Source organism: Hevea brasiliensis, chromosome 4, assembly GCF_030052815.1.
Source record: "Hevea brasiliensis isolate MT/VB/25A 57/8 chromosome 4, ASM3005281v1, whole genome shotgun sequence".
NCBI lineage: Eukaryota > Viridiplantae > Streptophyta > Magnoliopsida > Malpighiales > Euphorbiaceae > Hevea > Hevea brasiliensis.
The window spans coordinates 18,325,923-18,342,574 of record NC_079496.1 but is presented as its reverse complement, the minus strand read 5'-3'; the positions used below and the strand labels follow the sequence as shown (position 1 = coordinate 18,342,574).

Sequence of the window (16,652 nt, the reverse complement as noted above, 5' to 3'; positions counted from 1 at the left end):
GGAATCAATTGGGATAAGGTGGAATCATATTTGGAGAAAATTTAAGAGACCTTTAATATAAATTTTTATTCGTCCAATCTCATAGAAAAATAGGTTAAGCAACCAATGACACGCATGCAATCGAGAAAGCAGAAACCTTGAAACTTGTTACAACTTGAATGAAGGCACCAACGCTTGGAATTTTAAGGAAAAGTATGTTATAGTACCACAGACATACTCATTCACATCTAGCTAAGCATCTTGTGAATTAACACTTAGAAGCATGCTCAACGCTTTAAGATAAAAGGTACTGATACTCATGATCACATTACAGGACCTAATGTCGATGTGATTGGCCCAGCGAGTCCAAAACAAGAACATGATCTCTTATGATCTTCCTCTCGTCCTAGTGTCATGTAGTTTCGGCTCAATTGCTTTTCCAACCATACTTTTTCAGACAACAACATTCATGGTAATAATAAGCATGTTCAAGTATGTTAAAGTCACCAAGGCCGCATCGGCGGCCTAGTTTCAACTGCAATACGAGTCTTGATTTGCTTCAATATTTAGAATGACTATTGAGGAGTTAATTATATATGATATTGTCTTGGAAGAATTTATTTTGATAATAAAAATAAAATGGCTTAATTATTTTAAAGATATTCTTTATATTTACTTAATTTTTATTTATTATGTTAGGATTAAAATAGATAGTACATGTGATTTATTATTTAAATATTATGAATGCATTGGAGTAGATGTTTATGTGATAAAAACCATACCAATGTATGCTCTAACTCAAACAGCGAATTAAATAAGAATAGAGTCAGAAATTATTATGTAATTAAAAAAAAAAAACCATGAAGTATTGATCAACTTTTCAAAATTGATTAATATTTGTCTATTAACTTTGATTTAAATTTGTATTTATCCAAGTACGAATTACTTGCAATGTATTCACCCGTCCTTATAAGTGAAAATAATTCTTAATGCTACAGAGAAGATAATGAATTGAGTTTTTACAGATATTCGATTTAATCAAATCATAATAGAACGAGTTTGATGATATATAATCGAGTTTGTGATGAATTCAGATTTAAAAAATAATACCCGTGATGTATTCAGATTTAATATGTTATGTATTTTATATAAATATTTAATTACATATAAAATATATATTTTTATAAAATATTTATAAATTTTTATATTTTTTATTTTATATAAAATAAAATTTAAATATTTTATAAAATTATTAAATTTTAAAATATAAAATATTAATTAAAAAATATATAATTAAATAAATTTAAATTTTTTTGACAATAATGAACTTAAAATGAATTTAAATAAATAATAATAAATTTTAATTAAATTTAAATATATTTAAATTTTGAAAATATTAATTGATGTTGTCTAGGTGGTTGCGCGGAAGCCCATGAAAGTTTTTGCAATTTTACCTAAAAACTTATTCATGGTATAAAAAGGAAAAAGCAAAACGGTGGCGTTGGATACTCAGACGTCCTCTGATAAAAACGTTGTGTTTGGAAGCAAGCAGTAGAAGAATGGAAAAGCAGCAAGAGAAGAAAAAAAACCCTAAGCAGCAGCATTTACCGCTCAATCCCAACTGGGCGCAGCTCCAACAAGTATCGCTTTCTCTTCCTTTCAATATCTGTAAATTGCCTGTGTATTTATGCATATTATTTGTTCTCTGTGAAATCTGTATTTGTTTGCAACATTTTTCTTGGTTTATGCAGAAGCTTAAAAGCCATGGCTTTAGGCCTTCAAGGCCCTCAAATAATTCAAACTCAGAAACCCAAAAATCTATATTAGGTAATGTTTGTCCTTGGACTATAATTGAAGTGCTTTTTCGTGTTATCCAAAATTTTTTGTCAATCAACAAGGAGTCTCTTTTGCAATATATTATGCTTTTGCTTGGTTGGTCGCTTGGTTGCATTTTCAAATTAGAGGTTTTTATCCTTTCTGGCTAGGTGGTTGTAATCATGGCACTGGATTTTCTTGCTTTACAAGTGCACTTTTTTACCTTCAAAAGCTAAATGATGATCATTCTTTAGTCTTGATGTTTTTAGTATTAGGTTGGTTGTGATTCAGGATTTTAAGTTCAGTAGACTAAGTGATTAACTGCTCTTAGAAATCTGCACAATTTTCTGTGTATTGCAAGGGGAAAAAAAAGACACAATTTGACTTTGTAAGATGAGTAATTCCTCAGTTTAACTTATAACATTACTTGGCATGTGACTTTCTTTTACAGGGAAGCGTAAAGATAGACCCGATCAAGCATCTGACGAGTCTCAGCTGAATCCTTTAGCTCCAACTAATGATGATTTCAGGTGCTTCTTGTCCTGGCGTGTCAACATTTCTTGCAAAATATGAATATATCTTTATAAGACTTTAATCAGAAAAAATGACAACAACGACAGCTAAGCCTTAATCAGAAGAATGAATTGTGATAAATTGAAACAATTTTTTGGAAATAAAGTTTTTTTCCCTATTTTTATCAGGTCACCGTAACAGGGCATGTTGTCATTCAATATGTCCTTAAGTTGAATAATCTGGGTTTCATTGGAAATGACACTGATACCTCTTAACCTTGTAACTTCTATTGGTAAAAGTAAGGAGAAAGAAATTGCTGGATTTTTTAGTGTGTCTTTACTTATGTTAGTGCTATTCCAATTACACCATGTTTGCCATTCATTTTCTTGTTTCAAGTGTCCCTCTTTGCTAATCAATTATCACAGTCTGACAGATGTGATAGCCATTGATTGTGAAATGGTTGGCACTGGTCAAGGAAACAGAAGTGCTCTTGGACGCGTAACACTGGTATTCATTAGTTGTATTCCTTTTTTTCTTTTATGAAGTAGTCTTTCTGGTTCTTCTTGTTTTACATTGTTAAGGTATGATGACAAATGCATGCTTGGGAAATGGAATTATTTTCACTTGTGCTGATTATATCATCTGTTAATGAAGAATAAACATCTTTCGAGTTGTGGACTTCATGTTTAGTCCATAACTACTTTCACAATAACTCAGGAAGTTAAAGTTTTAAATGAGTAAGGAATTCATTACCTTCTTATTAGTCTCCTTAGCTCAAGGATTCTGCCCGTCGTGGGATGTGTAGACTGCAAGTGAGACTTAGGCTATGTATTGGAGAAAGTAACATTATCTGTTACTCTGGAAATGCCAAGATCACGATCTTATTAGGTTTACGTAATTATAATGTATTTTTAATATCATTGATAAAATGACATTGCTTCAGTTAATGACAGGTGAATCAGTGGGGAAATGTTATGCATGATGAGTTTGTTCGCCCAATAGAACGTGTTGTTGACTTCCGTACAAAAATTAGTGGCATTCGACCCCAACACTTGAGGAAAGGTTGATATTATCTTTCTTTTCTTATATACTTCAAAATGATTAGCAAGTTGATAGTGGCAAACCTTTCATCGGTCCTCTTTTGAGCACAACCAAATAAACTATTCTTTGTTTTGCTTCATACAGTCAGCATGTTGTTTAACATGAGAATTGGACTAAATATGGAAGTTGTAAAGGTCTTCTAATTTTATAAATCTAATTATGCTAGATTCCATGGTGGTATAACATAGAAGCTTATGTGTAACATCAGAGTAAACTTGTTTCTTAAAATACTAGGTGGTGATAAGAATTAATATTTTGATTGTCATTTGTAAGAAGAGTGTGTCTGTACATACACTGGAAGTTACAGAACGCCTTTTGAATTTGTTGATGTTATTTGCAGCAAAGGATTTCCCAACTGTTCAGAAGAAAGTTGCAGAGATGATTAAAGGAAGGGTTCTTGTGGGTCATGCCTTGTCCAATGATCTTAAGGTTTAGCATATCTAATTTTCTGAATTGACTACATGAGCATGATTCCCAGAAAAAATGGTTTACTTGAATTGTGAATCAGTGAATATGAGATGCATGTTTTCTTTTGAACAGGCATTGCTATTGAGTCATCCCAAAAAGGACATGCGGGATACTTCAGAGTATCAACCCTTTCTCAAGTACTTACAACTCTTTACGACTCAACTTCTAGCATCAGCATAGTTCTGCATATCATATTCAACATATTTCTGCATATCCTATGATGGCTATTAATAATTGAGTAATTGTTTAAGCAGGGAGGGACGCAGAAAGGCCCTTCGGCATCTTGCAGCTGAATTTCTTGGTGCCAAAATACAGAATGGAGAGCACTGCCCAGTAAGTTCTTTAGCCTTGTGGTGGTGATATCTCCTTTTATTTCTAAAGTTTAATTCAAGTATGCATCTAAATTTGTTATGCACCTTTAATTTATCTATGTAGAGTAAGGCTGTCGATTTCATGACTCCAAACTCGTCTTAAGTACTTAACCTTCTTTTTCTACTTGATGTTGTTTCAGATAGAAGATGCTCGAGCAGCAATGCTGCTGTACCAGAAAAACAAAAAACAATGGGAGAAGAGTATTAAAGATCAAATGAGAATGAAACAAAAACAGAAGAAACGCAAGCACAAAAAGAAACCAAAGTTGGCACCGGGAGTTAACGGCGCTGCTACTGCTTCATAGCATTTGCTGCTGCTTGTTCTGCTAACACATCAGAAGATGTGCTTAATACAAATTCAGTCCACTTGGCAGTGATCCAATAGCTGAGCTTCCGAATGGTTGGATGAAAGAAGAGGATGCATCGGCCGGCATTTATTATTCAAAGCATAAAGGGAAACACAATCTCATGCTAGTCTCTAAGTTCAAGTAACTGATTTGTTCATGTATGATATGTATTGATTTTGGATCACAAGTACCAATAAAAAATGCATAAAATCTTGAATTTCTTGGGTTTTTGCTTAACCTTCTAAGCAGTACTAATCTTAAATCATATGTTTTAGGCTTTGGATTTCCCTTGTCCAACATTAATAGTTTCATTGTAGCTATTTATGTAATGTAAAAGAACATGTAAGTTCATTATATTATCTCCGTATTGATTATTCATATTTTATAATTATGAGTATATTGTAGCTTCAAATAAATATTTTCTTCTTCTTAGAATATAGGATGAGAAGATGGCATCTCCATGATATACGAGGAAAATGGTTAGATATGAACTGATAAACTCCAATTATGGTGAAAAGGTGTTATTCCCAATTTTATAAATACGGTTTAAGACGCTAATTAAGGTATATAGCAATAAATGAGTCAATTATCGATCGAGAACTACAGACGATATCAATAACAAAGATAAAAAAAAATTCTTATTAATTTATCTTAATAAATCAAGTCCTAATTACTGCTCCAAAGTTAAAAGGAAAAAAAAAATCTTATTAATTTATCTTAATAAATCAAGTCCTAATTACTGCTCCAAAGTTGAAAGGAAAAAAAAAATTGTTATCCACAATATTAATCATTAAGCATAAAATATTGAATTGCGATGTTAGATCCAACTGCGTTACAAGTTTGCATGTGAATAATGTAAAAATAAAATTAATATTCTATTTGTTTTGGGGAAATTATATTTTACATTTTCTAGCGTAGGTTATTTAGTAAACAGGTATATTAAGTTATTTAAAAAAAAAAATGATTTTTTTATAATATAATAAAATTTTATTAAAATTTAAAAATATTTATATATATATATAATATAAATACGTACCATTAATTTATCATTATGAAATAAAATATTTTCTATATAAAATTATTTTTTTACAAAATAAACAAAACCTAAAGATTTAAAGCTTTTATTTTTTTCCGTCCAAGTTTTAGATTTGGGTTTATTATTTTTTTAATATGTGCTAATATCTTATACATTTTCTTGAAAATTTTGTTACTGATATTTGCAAATATCTAATTTTCTGAATAGCAAAGGAAATTTTGCTATAGACATATATATGGTGTTAGAATTTATTTTATTTTAAATTTAAATATATTCTTTTTATCATTATTTTATTTCATTTTATTAAATACATAATTGATGTTACTGTTAGTCTTTTGATTGGGTATCTGAAACCTACAAGAAGGAAAATATGAGATTAGTAAGATAGTTGGTCGACTAACCTCCGCCCAATAGAGCTTAGCTCGAGAGAGGTGTCATTTTCTCCAGTATGGACCGAAATGGTCTCGTGAAGCCGGTCACCGGTAGGCTAAAATTAGATCGTACTTTGGAAGAATAGAATCTATAAATGAGTCTACATTGAGTTACTGATCTGTTTCTTTCCTCTGGACTTCTTAAAATGTTATTCTGGTTCTGCCTAATCTAATGCATTCATTTTCATAAGATTGTTAGACCTTGACAATTCACGGGAGAACTCTCTCCAAGTTCGAGAGCCTTATTTGCTTTGCGGGGGAGCGAATTCTCCTTGAAGCGCCTATGAATGATTCTTCTTTAATATACAAAAGAGCGAGCTCGAGAGCCACTGATGCTCAAGTCAGTATAGTGTTTAAGAGCTCATAAGCTTGCAAATAGAGAGTTGAGTGTTCAATGAAGTAGAGAATGTGTACTTTGTCCCAATGCCATGATGCAATATATATAAAGCTAGTGTGGACTGTTGGAGATGATTAGGAAACATCCCTGGTGATCTCAAAAAATTCGGACCTCATGAGATAAGAGATCCCAATATTGCAGGCGAGAGGATCTAAAGTTAGGTTAGAGAGCCTTATCCTGATTGTTGAGGCGTTAAGGCTTTTGAGCCGATCCATCTGAGTGTTATCGTGTGTGAGTCCATTGCTGAAAAGGAGCCCTGCCCTGACTATTGGTGAGCAAGCCATGTCCAGTCGAATCTGCTTGTGGGAGCCATGGACTCAAGTCTTCAAACGCGGGTGCTCAACTAATCAAATTGTTCGATCCGATTTTAGGACCTACTAAGGGGGTGTTTGGTTTACCTGTTGGGTGCAGCTGATAGCTGATAGACACCCAAACAAGTAAATTGTGGTGTTTGGTAAGCTTAAAAAAATAGAAATGATATGTGGTGCAAGAATCGATATGATACCCATCACCGTAATAGTATCAGCTATATTTTTAGAGCTGTTTCTCATCAGCTGATAGCTGATCTGATTTTATTTTTTATTTTGACCATATTATCCTTTTTTATTTAACTTGAAAATTAATATTATTAATATTTTTATTTTTTTATTTGTAATTTTAATATTTTAATTAACGTATTTCAACTTTGTTAAAATATTTTTTATTAATAACATAAAATATAAAATATTTATTTATATCCAAAAATTTAAAATTAATTATAAATTTTTCTATTAACAATAATAATTATGTTATTATTTATCTATATTTTTAAAATTATTTAATTATCTTAAAAAAATAATTATTTTCTTATTTCAATAATAAAATAAATGATATAATATAAAAGATTAATAATTATATATTTATTTAAATAATATAATATATTAATTTAATAATTATATATTTAATTTAATAATAAAATAAATAATATAATGTAATAAATTTATAATTTTATATTTATTTAAATAATAAAATAAATTATATGATATATACCCTTATTAGTCACTTCACATATTAACAGCAACAGCTAAATATAATTTTACCAAACACTTAATATAAAACAGCTATCAGTTATCAGCTATCAGCTAACAATAACAGCTATCAGTTAACAGCTATCAGTTGTATTCAACAGTTAATCCAAACAGGCCCTAAATCAATAATTAATTAGCCACCTCATATATATATATATATATATATATATATATATATATATATTAAGCCTTAATGTAATGAACTTACAAATTAAAAAAAAATCAAAAGGAAAAAGAGGTTTTAAATATATATATATAAACCCTGACATTCTAACAACACAATCTATCAACACAAACAATTAAAAGGAAAAAGAGGTTTTAAATATAATAAATTGTCACGACTCAAAATTTTGTGTCACGACCGGAGCATAATTTAAGTATTCTTAAATTATACAAGTCTTATCAGAGTATCTTAAATAAATATATTGTCACTTACTAATCAAAATAAATAAATAAATAAAATCTAAATAAACAAAATACTGAATAAACATTATAAATATCTCATAAGTAAAATACGGAGTCTTTACGGATTTCAAATAAAAACTTAAACTGTTCAATAAACTAAACTAATTATGAGCCTGAGAAAACATGAATTCGAGCATACCATGAGAACAAATCAAATATTGTCCTTCTCCAGAAAATAAACTAAATATTTGAATCAGCTACAGAATTCTACTGATCTGAAACAGATAACAGACAGAGAAAAAGTGGTTTGAGCTAATGTTCAATGAATAATAATTACAGTATACAACGAAACAGGAACATGTAGATGTTTGATTAATTTCACAATAAATTTTTCATTCAATAAAATCATGCTCATGCTATCAAAATCATTAATAAAATAATTTCATAAAATATATATATAAAAGAAATTTATTCAATAAAATTTTATGGTACAGTACACCAGGGTGATGATACCCCACATCACCAAAGCCCATATGGTAAGCACGTTACCAGATATTAGATACCTTCCTCCTCCTTCACAGATATCAATGCATATGATACTAATGCAAACCATAAATTGCAATGATGCATGACTCAACAATGCAATCTAATACCGTGATAGTCCACACGGTGGAGCCAGATAACAGATACAGATACTGGGTACAGAAAACAATTCAAAACAGAAAATCAATTTGTACAAATCAATCAAAATCAACAAAAAAATTTCAGATAGAAAATAATAACTATCAATTTCAATAGTTTATTTCAATAATTTCAGAGAGTCAATAAAATCAAATCAATCTCAAATCAATTTAGTGTAACACATCGGTAAATTCTTATAGTCAGATATCAATTAATATAAAGACATTAAAGGCATGTTCCTAAAATCTTAATGGTTCTAATGCAGAGATAATTGACAAAATCAATTATTTAGTCAAAATAGGAATAAAATTCAATAATAAAATAAAACTCTAGAAACTCACATGTAAAATAATTGTTAAATTACTGATTTAAAATTTTATTTAATAATAAATTTAATGCTAAGAAATTTTAAAAGGGATTAAAAAGGTGTCATGTACTATAATTACCACTCACTTGGAACCTCCAAGACAATAATTATATTCAATGAAATTGAGACAATTTCAACTGACAGATTTAATATTCAAATCTCATTGAAAATAGAATCCAATGTGATGAATAGAGAAGTAAGAATTTATAGATTCTCAGCGCACATCAGATTATAAATCATAAATTTATATATATATAACAATAATGAAAGATGATGAAAATACCTGTTGAGAGTATTTGATAGTAAAAAGAGGTGATAAAAAGGCATTGAGAGCAAAGTTTAGCAGAAAGAGTTCTATTATGTATAAAATGGGATAATAGTTATTATTGAACTGGTTGTTGAAATTACAGATATATATTTAATTTCAAAAATAATATATATATATATATACATAAAAGCAGGTTATTCCATAAAATATTTTTCTTTTTTTTTTGGATAATTATATTAAATTATTGTTAGCTAATTAAAATAAATAAATGGATAAAATATTGATTTCCGCATAAATCTTGAAGCTATCTTTATAATTTATTAAAAATTTTATGAATAAAATTTTAAACTATTAATTTTACAAAATTAATTATGCTTACCCAATATTATTAATTCTTTCATAAAAAAATCTTATCAAATTTGATAAAATTATTTATTTTTATTTAATTCAATACTATATATATATATATATATATATATATATATATATATATATATATATATATATATATATATATATATATATATATATAAACCCTACACTCAATTAAATTGAGACTTTATTTTGTTAATTAAAAATTATATTATAGTAATTACAAATTCTTTACATTCACATGTAAATGTATATGCATCAAAAATTAGTATTAATAAAATATGATATTCATTAATATTATTTTTATTAATTTATTCTTTCAACAATGTATTTTCCTTTTTTTTTAAAACAAAATTCAGAAAGCACAAGAAAATACGACGTCGTTGACTTGAAACTAGGGGCGAATTGTCCTGAAACTTCAGACTATAAATAAACACCCGCCCGATTTTCTATTTCTGTACCTGTGCTCTCTCCATAATCGGTGCCATCTTCTTTGCTCTGATTTAGGTACGTTTTTAATTTCGAGTTTGGGTTCTCGAATTAGGGTTTTATTTTTTTTTTCTTCGAATATTAATTTGGTTATTTTGCGTTTTTAGAACCCTAGCTTTTTTTTTTCCCGAGATTTTTATTTTTAAATCTTGTTCCCTAATGTATGATTTGATTTTTACATAATCTCTTCCCCCTTTTTAATTATGCTTTCTGATGACGAGTCGTTAATTTTAGGTTATTCTGAGTTGGATTTCTAAGAAAATTTACGAAAGTAAAAGAAATAAGCATTTGGGCATGTCCTGTTTCGCCTTTTTCTAACCTTTCGGTAGTTGTAGGTTCATACCTTAACTAAGCCAAATGGCTATCTTAGCATTTATTTTTTACTTCTGCATTTTTGTTCTCAATGTTAAAATTTATTGCTTTCTCAAATTGAATATTGCACGCAATTAACTGAAGGGGCAGGGCAAGTAGTCAGCTTTCTGATTTTATTCCTGGAGCTGACTACATTTATTTAATTATTTGAAGATGTTGCATCACACTGTAGTTGTGGGCTCAAACCTGCAACAATTTACACTGCTATTAAAAATGGGGAGAAAACTTTAATAGTTAATGTCTTCCATGTGTGATGGGCTAAGATACATGCTAATGAGCTTCAGCTTTCATGATTGATATGGTTCAGACTTGGTTGAAAAATGGGGAAAAGGAAGTCAAGAGCTAAGCCTCCACCTAAGAAGCGAACGGACAAGCTTGACACTGTTTTTAGTTGTCCTTTCTGCAATCATGGGACGAGTGTTGAATGTCGCCTGTAAGTGTTGGTTTTGTTTCTGTTCTTTGTTAGTATTCACAATCACAAAATTTGCCTTTGTTGATGGGAAATTTCGAGAAAGAATTTTTTCCCCCTCCTATTGATACTTCACCTCCACTTTTGAGGAAAATATTCATTTGCTTTGGCTGGGTGTTTAATGTTTACATCCATGATAGGCTCTAGGTTTTGGGAAATTTTTTAGCCAAAACATTATGTAATGAATGAGAAAAGGAACCTTGGAAGAAATGTGCTACAAATCTGAGGTTTGATATTCCAAAGTATTCAAACTTATGGTCTTGTACAGTCTTTCAGCTTTTTGACGTGGTTGAGGGAGTACAAGGGACATTTATGAGTACGGTCAAAATCTCATATGGTGAAATTATAGTGTCTAACATTTGCAAATGCAAGGAATAGTCTTCCACTGTTTAAATAAGAAGGAAATTGGCATCGTCTTGTGTAGGCCATTTCAGTTCTCATTAATGTCACAAGGTAATGTTATAACTTTAAGCACCTGGATGGTATGAATTTACTGATAGATTCTAGTTCTCTCTTTCGCATTTTTAAATGCCACATCAAAATTCCATTATTGACTTCAAAGGGAGAAGCGTCAGAGACTTTTAGGGGTACAATGGTAGAAGGGCATAGTTATTAAGGGTTCAAGATATAAAAATAAAAATTAAATAATCATAGAGATTACCTCTGTTTAACCAAATTTATCCAAATGATCAATCTACAAAGCATTAATAAGCATAGAAAAATACATAAAATGAATATAGAATTCACTAGTAATATGATTTTTTTTTTTCTCTTTAAGAGGACAATATGATAAATTGTTGGAAAATAAAATAAACCCAAATTTTTAACATCCAAAAACTACCCCTTATGAAAAAAAAGAAGAAGCAATTTTATATAACCCGAAAGTAGAGGACAAATAATCAAGAAGCAAAGGAACTAAATAGTGTGGGCCTTTTTTTTTCTTTCTTTTTTTTTTTTTGAGAAGGCGCACCTTCATAGAGCATTGTGCTTGGAACAAGGTGAGTGCCTGTTAAATTGATGCTGTGAAGGAATTCAAGAACATTCATAGTCAAATACTCAAGAAGCTTGGGATTATGTTTTAGGGTTTTGGAATCCTAGCATGATAAATTGGAAGAATAGAAGAAAGAAGAAGTAATTGAGGAAGAAGAAGCAAGAAAGGGACTCAGAGGAGAGAAGAAATAGAGAAGAATCAGAGAGAAGAAGAAGAATGTTATTCCTTGAGATTTCAGTTAATCTATTACAAGAGTATCTCCCCTGTTTTATACAGTTCAGCAGCTATAAATGCTTATCTAACTACTCTTATTCAGTTACAACTTTTCCCTGCTTTTTATTTCTAAATCTCTTCCTGTAATATGTAACATTATGATGGTTCAATTTTAATGTAGAGTTCATTGGGGAAATTATAGAGTACTTTCTAGTTCTTTTAGAGTTTTACTTATTTTTGTCACATGGATAATTTTGTAATTTTAAATTTACTGGAAAGATCTAAATTTGTGTAGGAGTCTTTATCTAGATTCCTTGTTGGTCAAGGATTACTTCTTTATGATTACTTAAAGGTTAGGGTTTACTTCTGGTAGTTCAAATCCTTAGGTTAAGGATTACTTTTTGAGTATATAAATATCCATGTTTATAATGTTGTAAAAAAAAGTTTGATCAATAAAAATTCTAACAATTATGCTTCGAGTTGTGTGATGCAATTCAACCTTGGGTTTGATGCCTAAGGAAGTTTGGATGTGAAGCCTATACTATTCTATTGTTCACATTGCCAAATTCAGTTCTGCAAACAATCCCAAAAACTATACTGGTTGTGCTAATTTTATTTCCTAAACCTATAACATTGTAAACCTTTACTTTACTGTTCACTGCCAAAAAAAAAAAACCTTCTTTTCTTGTTCAATTTCTCTTCTTAGTTAAATCCTTTCATAAACCCTAAATATTACAAGACTTATTTGTACTTTTTAATTTTGAACCATTTTGCTTTCATCTTGTTTTTCATTTTTAATACCATTTTTTGAACCTTTTTTATTTTAATTTTGGTTTTCAATAATATATTCTAAATAAAATTGTATTATATTTGTTAGCATTTTTTTTTAATAATAGTTATATTTTATGATAGTTTTGTTATTATGACAAATTTGATTGTATATGTATATATATATACACACACACACACACACACACACACACACATAACAAGAATTAAATATTTGAAAGAAAATTGAAATTATAACAAAAAATAATAGTGTTACAGTTCTCATATTACTTTCCTGAAAATCTACTTTCCCTAGGAAAGTGATTCCGATTTCTGAATGGGAATGCTGAATTACAGCAACCAAAAGCCCCCTTAGAGGAAAAGGATTCACGGACCCTACTCAGTTAATTGGTACTTAGATTTAGTTTGGTTGAGTTGAGTTATAGATGTCAAGGGTTGATGATATTGTAAATGTTCCAATCTAAGCTCAAGTTGTGTGTTGATCTATGCCACATCCATTGCTCTCTGTTAGGACTAATTTGTTTATTTGTACTTGCCTTCAGTGATATGAAGAACTTGATTGGTGAGGCTATATGTGGGATTTGCCAAGAGAGCTTTAGCACTACCATCACAGGTATGTCATATTCTGTATCTTCTGGGCTCCATATTGAATATTATAACACAAGAACATTAAGACTCTTTGCTTCTAAGGGATTAACAAACTTTGCATATAAGGGTAGATCCATAATTTCAAAAAATGTGACATCTGTTATCACATTATGCATACCTAATTACCTCACACAATTTTGGTGGACTTCCAGTATTATTTGGCTGGATAATGAACAAATTTATGGCGTTACAGTTGTCCACTAGTTTTTTATTAAGCTAAAAGAAACAATAGATTTGGCTTGGGTTACGCTGTTATGGGCCTTATGGCATTTGGACCTGGTTTAGCTTGTTCACAGTTAAATTCTAAATTGCTTGCACCTCTACAGACTAAAAAATTAGAGAGTGCAACCGCATCATATATTTAGTTGTATGACAGATTAGTGTAAGCCTATTGGGTTGTCTTGCATGGAACAGAATCATTAAAGATCAAAAATCCATTGGAAAGTTTGTGCAGTTAGTTTGACAAATTTATTGATGTCATTTCAGAAATGTGGTGGACATTTCTGCTTAGGTTGTTGCTTGGACTCTCTCTCTCTCTCTCTCTCTCTCTCTCTCTCTCTCTCTCTTTCTTTTTAAGACATTTATTGTCTTTGTCCTTCCTTGCAAGTGTTCGAGTAGTATGGTAGCAAGAATATTTTACTTCCTATGATGACTGCCTCTACTTTTTTCATCTTTTCTTATATAGATGTATATGTTGGAGTTGAACTAACCATGTTCTATGTTATGTTATTGCAGCTTTAACTGAACCCATAGACATGTAAGTTGAAATGCATGCTTTGGTTGGAATTGGATAATAATTTTTGATAGCCACTTCATTCAAACTGATGTTTGTTTGACTGCAGATACAGTGAATGGATTGATGAATGTGAAAGGGTCAACAACCTTGAAGATGATGGTGCTTACAGAGCTGATTAGGTGGTTGTATCATCTGCTTCTTTGTGGAAGAGAAAGCTTTATGAAGTGATTTCGGATCCAATCACAAGGACCTTAGTTTAGTTCTAAACTCTAGATATGTATGTTTGCATGTATAGTAACTATTGGTCCATGCTATATTTGATTAATGTAACACATTCGGTTTTGAGGATGATAAACTTGTGGAAAACTGTCTTTGGGAATAAAACTTGATAAACTGATGTTCTCTTATTAGAAAAGCAGAATCTTGTCTAAATCAAAGTTCTCAAGCCTTTATATACATAGAAGGTGGAAGATTTGTGGGTGTGAATTTTCAATATGCGGGTGGTGATCTGTGAAAACACAAGTGGCTCATGTGACATGATTGGGCAGACTGAACAGATTTTCAACTATTTGATTGAAAGCTTTGCGTAACCTCCTATAATGTTAGGTTTTGTAGGTTGGTTTAAATGAAGTATTTGTTGCCTTTGTTCGCATATCAAGCTCCATTGGCAGAGATCAGTGACCAAAAACGATACATCTCAAATGAATCAAAGGGATGATATTGATTTCTGCTCTTGAAATGCTTGAGCTTGCCAGAATTTGTAGAACGCGAAACCGCATCTTCTCCCGGAAAGTTGCTTTATCTCTTAGCACTTTATGCTTGAAAAAGTTGCTCTTGTTTATCGAAAGCATTGCCCTTTTGCTTCAGAGACTGATAAAAATGGTCAAGGGTTTATTTCTGGACTAATTGAACAATGATAATAGACATAGTTCTAATGGTGATGGTGTCCTAGTGATACTGGTTTATATAATGTAATCCATTATATTTTGATTAGTGTAATGACTATTAGATAAAAAAATGCATACAATTATGATTATTTATTTTTTTTTATTTCTTTCATTGTACTAGGCATGGTTGCCGGTTCAATTTGAGCTAGAACAAATGGTTCTAGTTTATTGGTTCAAGGGGACTGAGATAGGATTGCAAGGTCTCTTTGATTTCGATTTCAGTTTGATTAAATTTAATGGCTAAGCAATTTTTTTTTTCAATTTTTTAAAAGGAAAATTTTAGTTTTGAATGGAACCAATCAAATTGAACTGGGCTGTTCTAGTTTTATTTTGGTCCAATTCAAAGCTAATTCCTCTTAAGTGACTTAGACCGATTTTAATCTTGTTTTAGTTTTGAGTTAGACCGGTCTGATTTTAGACCGATTCAGTGCCAGAATCAGACTATGGCCACACCTAATTACCATTATTACCTCTAGTCATCGGCTGATTTTAGTCCTATTTTCACCTGTTTCGTTGCCATTCCTATTTGGCACTTGCTCAGTAGTGACTCCCACGTTGAACCAAGTCCACAATGACTCACAAAGCACCCAACAGATGGGTGCTTTAGTATTTGTGGCTTTGGTACCTAGCCCCTACACACCCATCCCCTTCCTTCAATCCTCTCCAGGGAAATTATCCAAAGGCAGTAATGAAAAAAAAAAAAAAAAACCAAAAGGGGATTATCTTAGATCTGCTCAAAACACTGCACAATCTAGCCCTCTATGTCTTTCTGACAGGAGAGCACAAAACCTCCACTAAAATTGGCAAAACCCACGTAAAACTTAAAAAAAAAAAAAAAGAGGAAATAGAGAGAGAAAGAAGAAGATGAGGGATGCCCAACAAATAAAAAAAAAAAAGAGATGGGAAGGGAGGAGGAGAAAGGAAGAGAGGGACAGAGGGGTTTTCACCGTGAGAACAACCCTTTGATTTGAGAGAATTTTTAGTGAGAGAAACTGAGAAAGTCTAGAGAGATGGGTTTATGCAAGGTTATGCGAGTGGTTTATTGCCATAGAGTTTGTAGATTCATGATAAATGTATCAATATATTTTTCTTGCATTTCTTTATCGGACAGGATTTTTTTCCACTTAGAATGATTGTTCTTCACCGTAATTGCCACTTCACTGTCTCTGCTCATCACAGATTCCATAGCATTGCATAAGCTCTCCTTAGAAATCCATCCATTTTCTTCTCTCTTCACTTCTACTGCAACTTCCATTTCTTCCACCATTATCATGGTCGTCACTATGTGGTCACCATGAGCAGGTATAAGAACTATTTGGCAATCACCCTGCAAGGACTCCCACATCGAACTAAACCCACAGTGACTCACAAAGCACCCAA

At 30.9% G+C, this 16,652-nt stretch overlaps 2 protein-coding genes across 3 annotated transcripts; both read left to right on the top strand.

Moving 5' to 3' along the window:
- The first annotated feature begins 1,462 nt into the window (after positions 1–1,462).
- On the top strand, positions 1,463–4,982 carry LOC110667745 (RNA exonuclease 4). Its single transcript, XM_021828709.2, has 9 exons — positions 1,463–1,619; positions 1,731–1,806; positions 2,246–2,324; positions 2,733–2,814; positions 3,261–3,369; positions 3,749–3,837; positions 3,949–4,013; positions 4,131–4,209; positions 4,388–4,982. The coding sequence occupies exons 1-9, from the start codon at positions 1,539–1,541 to the stop codon at positions 4,550–4,552; spliced, it is 825 nt and encodes a 274-aa protein (XP_021684401.2). The 5' UTR covers positions 1,463–1,538; the 3' UTR covers positions 4,553–4,982.
- A 4,985-nt stretch (positions 4,983–9,967) lies between these two features.
- On the top strand, positions 9,968–14,740 carry LOC110667748 (transcription elongation factor 1 homolog). 2 transcript variants are annotated; one of them, XM_058145509.1, is made up of 6 exons: positions 10,105–10,125; positions 10,342–10,442; positions 10,787–10,912; positions 13,484–13,554; positions 14,325–14,346; positions 14,432–14,740. In XM_058145509.1, exons 3-6 carry the CDS (start codon positions 10,800–10,802, stop codon positions 14,502–14,504), a joined length of 279 nt encoding a protein of 92 aa, XP_058001492.1. In that variant the 5' UTR covers positions 10,105–10,125; positions 10,342–10,442; positions 10,787–10,799; the 3' UTR covers positions 14,505–14,740. The 2 variants fall into 2 exon arrangements, with proteins under 2 accessions (XP_021684403.2, XP_058001492.1); XM_021828711.2 differs by lacking the exon at positions 10,342–10,442 and having other exon boundaries at positions 9,968–10,125.
- The last annotated feature ends 1,912 nt before the right edge of the window (positions 14,741–16,652 follow it).

Excerpts from the sequence above, each read along its gene's own strand:
- LOC110667745 (XM_021828709.2), top strand. The coding sequence starts at position 1,539 with ATGGAAAAGCAGCAAGAGAAGAAAAAAAACCCTAAGCAGCAGCATTTA. Across the intron at positions 1,620-1,730 it reads ACTGGGCGCAGCTCCAACAA|AAGCTTAAAAGCCATGGCTT; the intron begins GTATCGCTTTCT and ends TGGTTTATGCAG. Across the intron at positions 4,210-4,387 it reads AGAATGGAGAGCACTGCCCA|ATAGAAGATGCTCGAGCAGC; the intron begins GTAAGTTCTTTA and ends ATGTTGTTTCAG.
- LOC110667748 (XM_021828711.2), top strand. The coding sequence starts at position 10,800 with ATGGGGAAAAGGAAGTCAAGAGCTAAGCCTCCACCTAAGAAGCGAACG. Across the intron at positions 10,913-13,483 it reads ACGAGTGTTGAATGTCGCCT|TGATATGAAGAACTTGATTG; the intron begins GTAAGTGTTGGT and ends ACTTGCCTTCAG. Across the intron at positions 14,347-14,431 it reads TTAACTGAACCCATAGACAT|ATACAGTGAATGGATTGATG; the intron begins GTAAGTTGAAAT and ends GTTTGACTGCAG.